At 40.5% G+C, this 9,922-nt stretch overlaps 1 protein-coding gene across 1 annotated transcript in view; it reads left to right on the forward strand.

The window, feature by feature from the left end:
- The window catches only part of LOC118334624 (sodium channel protein type 5 subunit alpha-like), a gene marked incomplete in the record, with an annotated part of 132,162 nt that overhangs the window by 102,666 nt on the left and 19,574 nt on the right, over positions 1-9,922 (forward strand). The window contains 3 exon segments of the mRNA XM_035670654.1: positions 4,701-4,855; positions 5,404-5,577; positions 9,025-9,147. Coding sequence (XP_035526547.1) covers positions 4,701-4,855; positions 5,404-5,577; positions 9,025-9,147 — 452 coding nt within the window.

The following is a 9,922-nucleotide window of genomic DNA, read 5'->3' on the forward strand; positions in this document are numbered from 1 at the left end:
GTGTGTGTGTGTGTGTTTCTGCCTCAGTGGGCAGTGTGTGATGCCTGCAGGAGAAGCAGCAGCAGTGGGCGTCTCCCGCTCTGACGTCCTGTAGTTGAAAGGTCTCAGGTGCGACTCCCACAGCAGTCAGAGTTGGCTTGCTGAAGTGCCCTCGAGCACGGCGGTCGCTCACTGTCAGAGAGGCTCTGGCACTGGTTGATGTTCCTCTCGGTTCAGACAGGAGTTTATTGTGTTTGTTTAACCTGTTAAAGCCAACCTGCCCGCCAGCGCCGAGCTACAGGTCATACAGGTGTTACTGGGTCACACTGCCTACCTGAACAGCGTGTGTGCGTGGCAGAACCTCTTTATTTACTTTACTTTATTTACATTACAGTTTAACAGATCGGTCACACTGCCGACCTTAAATACTTCTGATTGACATTTCTTTTCTCTTGTTTTTCTTCAATTCAAAAGTAACGGGGAAGTAATCTAGTTACTTTAATATTGTGATACTTGAATCTGTATCACATTACATTTTTAAAGTAACCCTCCCGACCCTGTGTGTAATTTAATATCATGTAATCAGATTCTTTGTAAGGTTGAAAATGTGTGTTTATATATTGTGTGTGTGTGTGTTGGGACGAGACAACAAGGGGTTCAAACGCAATCACCTGGCGGGGGATCGTTCAGCAGCATTTTCTGAGTACTGTTCAATGACGGATCAATGGTGCGCACAGCGGAGAGCCACTGAAGGAGGCGTCGGGTCGACCAACAGGTGATGTAATGAGGCGTTCAATAAGAGTTTATTGCAGCAAAAGTGTTTATTACTGCTGCCTTCAGTACCAGCAGAGGGGGTTTCCTAGCACACACACACACACACACACACTGATAATAACTCCGCCAAGTGGGCTGATTGAGTGTCGGATTACCGCTCGCTTGTTTTCATTGGATTACTCAACCGGCGTATCGGGGAAAAGCCTATTAGTAGCCATGGAAACAGAAAGCCAAGGTAATCAGAGCTCTAATTACAGGAGCAGGCGGACGCTGCAATCAGCAGAGTGAAGAGCAGCTTTTTTCTGCCTGTTACAGGAAACTAACAGACGTCAGCAGAGAAAGTTTCCAGTCATTCACCTTAAATATGTGTTCATTAAATCCGATGTCTGCTGTGTTTGTTTTAATTAAAATATCTGTAAAACGACATATGACTGAATGTCTAGGACAATGGGAAACTCCTGGTTGATTTGTTGACACCCGTGGTCACCGTGGTAATGTTGTAAGTGTGGTTTAAAGGTCTTGTGTGACAGGATGTAGTGGCATCTAGTGGCATGATTGCAGATCGCAACTCCCTCGCTTCAACCTCCCCTTCACGAAAGAGAAGCTACATTGACCGCGAATATATTCAATCTTCCTAAATGTTACACACTGTTCAACTTTGGTGTCCGGCAAAGTCGTTGCATTATGACCGGATTCAGGAAGTCCTAACAAGAAGAGAGACACACCACGGCAAACATTTAAACAAAGGAACTTTACTCCACAAATTAAGCCGAATTAAAGATGCCAACAAACTAATGAAATAAGCCAATTCATTCATAAAATTAGTAGTTTGTGTGTGTGTGTGTGTGTGTGAGGTTTTTCTGAATCTGCTGCTGAATCCGTTTACGGTGTTTTCATTCTGCGCACAACGAAAACAACAGTAAGAAAGTAAGTAAAGAAGTTGGTTAGCATGCTGAGGAGGCTGCTCCTCCTTCATGACTCCCTGCAGTGTTTAAAACTGATCTGCTGTTTAAAAATACTAAAAACGTACATCGCGTTTCCTGCGTCTGTTTCACTATAAAAGCCATCTCGTATTTTACTAACTGAGCGCTTTTAATGTGACATAGCAGCTTTATCAGTTTATCAGAGTTTAATGTAAACTCAATATCAGTTGGATGAAACTTCACAATGTGGCTCTGAATTACATACATGCTTCATTTCCTGGCTCTTGAATGGCAGACTCCGCCACTGACAATGACAGCTACTAGGCCTATTTCAAGAGGCAATTACAGAATGGACATACATGGATATTGCAGAAAAAGTAGACCATAGTAAATAGAAGCAGTTTTATAGGTAACAGGTGGGTGGGAAAGTTCTCACCGTTAAAAACAACAAATCTCTCACAACAAGTCACTGATGATCTTCCCGCCACATAGCACACACACGTCTTTCTCAACCACATCCTGCCCCCTTCTGAGTCTTCCTCAGTCTGTCTCTCGAGCCGCCATCACGCCTTGCTCGAGGGCACGTCAGCATCACTCACTCCAGCAATCACTCTGCTGAAGTTCCCGGTCTCGATTGTGAGTGGACGTCAGGTTGCGGTTCGTCGTCCCGGTCGCCCCTCGCAGACGCACTGATCGAATTTGGAAACGCCAGAGACAAGCTTTTAGTGCCACAGGCCGCCGACGGAGCGATAACGTGGAACGACGTGGAATCTGATCCTCTCGTTATCAGCACTCACTCAGTGAATGATGCACTGCAACGAATAACTCACAGAGCGATTCCATCTGCTCAGGCTCATCCAGCTGCTTTCAGGATATGTCAACATGTTCTGCTCTGAGCTGAAGAGCCGCGTGCTGAAGATTCATCCTGTGACAAAACATTACACATGCATATCAATCCCTTCCTGTTCTAAAAGTTTGTAAGAACTATGTTTATTATGCCTGATAATAGTTCTGATACACTCCTTCCAACACTCATTCAGATTAACAAAAAGATCTTACCTAACCTAAAGGAATGTCTATGGAACGTTGTGCCTTAACACTGACTTTCCCTTTGAATGTATGAACACTGAGTGTATCATCCACTGGATCTGTTTTTACAAGTATAAGCTGCACAAAGAAGCATGGTCACCAGGATTTATTGTAAGGGTTATACACTAAAAGTAGAGAAGTAATTGTCTGAAAATAACTACTCTGATGCCCCCAAACTCCCCTATCATTATATATATATATATATATTATATATTTTTGGGCTTAACCACGTTAAAGATATTGAGAGAATTTATTTAATGTATTTCCCACACTTCTAAATGAAAATGTCGCACATTTAAAACGTTTTTGATGACTACATTGACATTTGTCTTGACATTTTCTGTTGTTTATGAGAGACCAGCACCGTTGGCAGAAGCGCTGTGGACTGCTCTGGGCAGCATGCATGGGAATGAATTACTATAATTTATATTTCTTGTCTTTTCCCTGATGGTTTGAGTATCTGAGAAGTTGACCACACTGAATGTCCTGGGTGAAACCAAGTGTACAGCTGGGAGGGGGGAGACACATGTATGCTTTCTTGAACAAACAAGGAAAAAAAGGAAATAATAAGAGACAAAAGAGTTGACAGTGCTCAAAAATAAGAACATTGGGGACACGTCCCCCCAAAATAATGCACATTTACTCCTGAGCTGTACAGCAAGTCTGGTGACGTACAAGATGTGAATTAGAATAGGGTTGAAAACAGTTTTGTCCACTTTCTCACTGTAAGTAATGTTCAGAAATGAAATGTCAATATGATGTGAACGCTGCAATCTGCTATCATTATCACTCCATTACACACACACACACACACACGCACACAGGGAGGGTTGTTGTGGGGAAGCAGAAGCTCAACATCTGTCAGAGTCAGTAGTTATGCAAGACAACACGCCTCTAAACACACACACACACACACACACACACACACACAGAATACGTCTGCATGCTCACAAGCAAGAAAGTCTTTGTCACACACACACACACACACACACACACACACACACAGATGGAGCACTTTATGCTGCAGGTTATTGTGTGTGCCAACAAAGCAGACATGCCATGGCCCTGCGTGTGCGGCTTCTGTTTGTGGTTGTGATACCAGCGTGCCCCGGAACAAGGCACTGGTTTAACTACAGATGAATCCAGGAGGGTTCGCTTCCCTCGTTATCCTGCTTCCTTTTCATACCTCAGAGGTTATACTATAGTCCTTGTGTGTCAATTGGACTGGGATGTAAACACAGTGAATTCTTTATTATAACTTCTATTATTCTGATATTTTCTTTATTTAACTGTTTTTGTATCCATCAATCAGACTTTGTTTGTATAACACACACACACACACAAACAATGTGATACATGTTTTAGTGATCAATAAAACATGATCTTATCAAGTTGCAGTGAGGAAACACTGGAGGAAAAGAGGAAAACTAAATTAGATGTTAAATAAAACTGAATCAGTTGTACAAATAAATAAACAATAATAATAATTCAAACGTAAATCGAGAGACAAATAAATAAAAATAAAAGACTTAAAAAGGCAGGTTTTGAGTCAGCTTTCAAAACAAATAAATAAATCTATATAATCTATATATATAATAATGAGTGCTGCTTCTTCCATAACAATTATTAATGTTATAATGGACAATAAACACCGACTGATAATGTGTGTGTATATGTTAAATTATTGAACTTAATTAAAGAATAGCCTGTATGTAACTTGAATATTGTTTAATAGGGTTATTTGTGAAAGGAAGCAGCCTTCTAGGGACCTTTGCATAATCACATCAGTGCACAAGCCACATAGAAAAGGTCAATTTTCCCCTCTAAACTCAATAAGAAAACCAGAAACTGAAACCTGGAAACCTAGACACAATTTAGACTCTCTCTCTCTCTCTCTCTCTCTCTCTGTTTTCTGTCAATGCCTCCCCCCCTTAGTCTGCGTGGCCCGGTTTCAGTGCTGCGACATCGACACCGCAGTCGGTTTCGGTCAGATCTGGTGGAGAACGAGGAAGACCTGCTACCAGATCGTAGAGCACAGCTGGTTCGAGTCCTTCATCATCTTCATGATCCTCCTCAGCTCCGGAGCTCTGGTCAGACACACACACACACTTTATTTTACTTTATTTTACTTTATTATCTTTATGTAGTTTAATAATCTGCTGTATTTTACCATACTTAATTTATTTTACTTTACGATAGTTTACTCAGCTTTCATGTTACCACAGTTTAAATTATTTTAGTTTAATTTACCTAATTGCTTTACTTCACTGTAATTTACTTGATTTACTTTCCTTAGTTTACTTTACTTTAGGTTAATTTACTGTAGTTTGTTTTACTTAATTAATAATTTTACTCAACTGTACTTTAACATACTTTACTAAAGGTTACTTTTTACTTTGCTGCTAGTATTATATTATTTTATATATATTTACTGTACCGTACTTTTATTTTATTCTGCATATACATTTATTAAGTATTATGTTCTTTTTACTATATTTACAAATGTATCAGGATGTTTTTTTGCCTGAAACTCACAAAGAAACAAAGAAACAATAAAGATTATTACTACTATTGGAGATCTAAAGCGTATTTCTCTCGTTATCGGCTCTCTAACGTCCCTCTCTGCTGCCCCCTTCAGGCCTTCGAGGACATCTACATTGAGCAGAGGAAGGTGGTCAAGGTGGTGCTGGAGTACGCGGACAAGATCTTCACCTACATCTTCATCCTGGAGATGCTGCTCAAGTGGCTCGCCTACGGCTTTAAGAAGTACTTCACCAACTACTGGTGCTGGCTCGACTTCCTCATCGTTGACGTAAGTCAATTAATCGTAACTGATCGCTTATTTTGTATTATATTTGTATTTGTATTTAATTTGTATTTGGTCATATTGTTCTGGAAATGATTACAATGAAAAATGTGACCTGTCCCTTTAAGAAAATCTATATATATGAGTTTCTTTAATATATTATCATGCAATATGTCAGATATATATGTATGTTGATGTGTGTGCTGACTATCAGGTAGTGTGTGTTACAGCAGTCGTCTTGTTGCTCTTAACCTCGCTGCACTGCAATAAAGGATTCCATGAATAAAAAGGAGCGAGAGACATAGAGAGACAAAGAGAGGAACACAGAGAGAGAGAGAGAGAAAAGTCCAAAAAGCCTTAGGCCAAATGATCATCAGTGGCTTTTTAACCTCTGCACACACGCACACATACAAAGATGTGTATATATGGACACACACACAGTTTATAATACATACACATGCACTGAGTCAGAAATCAGCACTCTCTCTCTCTCCCTCTCTCTCTCTCTCTCTCTCTCATTTTGTGTGCGTTTTCCGCCTTGCCATCTTTATAAATGACGCTGCGTGTTGTGACGTTTTTATTTGTCTGTAGTGGCCTGCAGAGAGAGGAGACAGGGATGTGTTGAGTCACAGAGGTCTAACCAGAAACAGAACCAGAGTTTTATTAATAGAGACAGAAAGCGGTGAAACAAAGACATATCCGTTACTTAAAGCTGCATTCATCTGGATTTTTTAGCCACTAGAGGGCAGAAACACACATAAAACAGCCAATATAACCCCAACAGATAGCACCGGATTACCAAATGGTAATATATTGGTCTCAGTGTTGGATGATGTGACCCAGCCTGTGGGTCGAATCTCTCCGGTGGGTCCCAGGATAAATTTGCACCATAAAGTTTGCACCAGATATGTATGAGTTCTGTCCTCGGTTAGGGTGTAAAGTCGACACTAGACGCTCAGATAACTACCAGTCAGTTTGTTACTAATACTGGTTGCACCACGATTACTTCGGGCACAACATAACTAGTTTGGTGCTTTAGTACTAGACAAGAAGGAACTGTATATGTTAAAAATCTAGAATATAAGCAGATTTATCCCTTATCTCAGAACTGATCATACTTCAATCCTTAAGCTGAGTGTGGCAAATATAAAGTTTATTTTAAACAGGTTCATATTTCTTCTGTTGTATAAGTTTCTCATCTGCTCCTGTTCTTGTTGAATTGAGTTTTATTGATAAATTGAACATAATGTACATTTCCACAGGACTAACTTCATCAATACAACAACAGTTGTGTCTCACTCGCCACTCTGCTGCTCTCTCTTCTAAACACAAATGACTGTGTTCGTTCTCTAATTAACTCCAACTGTATTTCTGTTCTGTGTTTAGCTGCTGTCAATATTCTTCTGCATAGGTGTTTCACATTAAAAGGCATAACCCAGGCTTTTATTGTGAAATAGATACAGGAAGTGTTGAGGTTTATTGACAGTACCTTAACACTGCACAAAATGATGGCAAAGTAGAAGTAATTCTAATTAATTAGGGAGTAAGAACAATAGTGGTATGGTATTATTTAAGAACGTTACATTCGGTTGATGTCCAGAAAATGTGGTCAGACGTCAGCCAGTCTCTACAGTAACTGTGTAACCCCGTAGATCTCAGTGTTGGGTCAGCTGGCTCAGTTCATCTCCGTGGACCAGATCGCCGCCATGCGGGTACTGAGGACGTTCAGGGCTCTCCGTCCTCTCCGGGCCGCGTCCCGCTTCGCTGGTATCAGGGTAAGACCCAGCTGAACTCACCTGGAGCTCCGCCCAACCGACCAACTCGGGACCTCAAAGAAAAAAATCAAGCGCTCGTGTGTGGGAGGGGCTTACCTGGCTGGCTTTAGAGGGCTTTAGGGATGCATGTGGTTTCTGTCATCCTGGCTTTGATCAGACGTGATATCTCAGACTGTGTTATGGATACAATATTTTACAGTTAACCACCACTGGTATAAAGTTATATAACCAACATTCATCACTGGACAACATAGAAAACAAGTTATTCTGTCATGGAAACAACTGGAAAAATAACCAGACATTCTTGAACGTTGTCCTGAAACATTTGAATCGTACTTTATTTCCTCACTCAGGGTCCTTTTTCTGCTCCACTCTCATGTCAGTCAAGAGTTGTTCAAACAACCTGCAGCAAACTTTTGCAGAGCAGTGGTTCCCGACCTTTTTCCTCCAAGAACCCCTTTTTCCATCCGTCAATAAACTGACTCAGTGACATATTTTATGGATTTTTCAAATTATATTCAAAACTGTACAATGAACCCAAACAATAGTCAGTAACTGCAGGAAGTTTTGTAAAATTAGTGATTTTCCCTTTCTGACACCTTCTAGTAGACAATTTACTTTACAATTACTTTTCTTCACAAAAGGGAACCAAATGCTGAGATCTATATCCATAGTTTAAGTTTTCTATCACACCTTAAAGTCCTCGTAGACCCCCATGACGCTTTGGCGACCCCTAGTGGTCGGGGACCACTGCATGCATACAGTCTATTATTAATTATCAGATTTATCTGTCTACCTCTTCTTCTAACCAGCTTTTAGTAGGTGAGAAGAGGAATTTTCTCTAAGATAAAATAAATTCTACTTAATTCGAACTGGTATTTATGGGCTAAATGAATGTTACAGTTGGAGGAGAACTGTAGTCAGTTTGCAGGAGAGTGCGACAGCAAAAGGGCCATGAATGCGAGCTGACGTGTAGTTTCCCATAAATGCTGACCACCTGCAGTCCTGTATTGTCAAAAAAAACTCCTGGAAAGTATCCTGGAAAATGATTTCTTAAAACGAGTGGGAACTCTTTCACTTTTTCCTGTGACGTGTCTCACATAATCCTGTCATGGTGGAGAAAAATCGGTGCAAACATTTCCTAAAAAGCACCTAAAGTTCTTTAATCAACAGAATCAAGTATCACAATACAGTCTGTTGTCTTACGTCTTTAAAAAGCCACCATGACACCTTTTCTTACAGACTAATCAGTAATGATCTGTTTCTTTTCCACAGTTTGAAAATCGGAATAACTCAATCCAAAGAATGCTTCTGAACATTTAAACCTTTTTTTAGGTTAAAGCTGTCTCAGAAATAAAAGGTGTTTTTAAAAAGCAGCATCCCTTCGTTGATCACCTCAGTCTCACTGCTCAGAACCAACTAACTTCTGTCTAATCATCCATCTCTCCTTCCTCTCCTGCAGGAGTCTCTAACTTTGCCTCTCCACAGTTCTGATTGGCTGGTTTCACCTCCGTGGATCCGTCCTCTCCCACTCTGTCCTTTATTAGACTAGAAGTTAACTGTCCTGCTTCTCTCTTGTCTTTCTCTTCCTTCCTTTCTCACCCTCCCTCTGTCCTTGAATACCTGTCTCTACCTTTTTCTGTCCTTTCCCTCCCCTCTCTCTCTCTCTCCTCTCCAGGTCTCGTTGGTCAGTTTGGTGGCCAACACATTGGGTTATTCAGACTTTGCAGCCATCAAGTCCCTGCGGACGCTGCGAGCCCTGCGGCCCCTCAGAGCCCTCTCCAGATTTGAAGGCATGAGGGTAAGAGTCAGTATTAACACAACAAACAAGCCTGGAACCTGGATTCAATATCAGCTGCACTGCTGGGGAGCGCTTGGTTTATACCTTCAAATATCACAGGATGTCCTCTGTACTCGCATTATGTGCATAGTGCATGTCCTGCACTGTAAAACGTAGAATTAATATATTATACATGGAGTTTTTAACTGGTTATGAAACATCAATTTATTGCTGATGCCTCTGTATGACCGACATAAACAAACAACACCATCAGCAAGAAGACTTCTTTATAGTTATTATTAATGGCTGCCACCATTATTATCATTAACCTAATGTGGGTTTTAATGATTTCAATTCAAACCAACGTCTTCAATGTGTAGTTTTTACACTTGGACTGATGAAATTATTAGCATATTAGACGACTTCCCAGAATGCATGGCATGGTTGGTTCTCTTATTATAATTTGAAAAAAATTTACATTAATACGTCAAAGTTGTTTCCTTTGATAATAACTAAATCTGCTGACCATAATGAGGGTTAGTATCAACTTCTACAGTTAATTTAACAATGTTTGGTCCTTTTTATAGAAGTGTTGTTGTCAAACAAGGACTCAAGACTTTTAAATGCTATTAAATTCAATAACTTCTTGATGTTTTGTGCGAGGAGTCATTCTGTCCGAGGAGGTGGTAAAAAGATGATATATTCATTATTGTTTTTATCAGGCGGCAACTTCAGTGGCTGTAAATAAAGTAACAAACCCTGCAGTTCATCTAATGGCCACTAGAGGCTGGCTCCA

The sequence above is a fragment of the Morone saxatilis genome, unplaced genomic scaffold (genome assembly GCF_004916995.1).
Source record: "Morone saxatilis isolate NCDOM2014 unplaced genomic scaffold, NCSU_SB_2.0 Contig0, whole genome shotgun sequence".
NCBI classification, from domain to species: Eukaryota; Metazoa; Chordata; class Actinopteri; family Moronidae; genus Morone; species Morone saxatilis.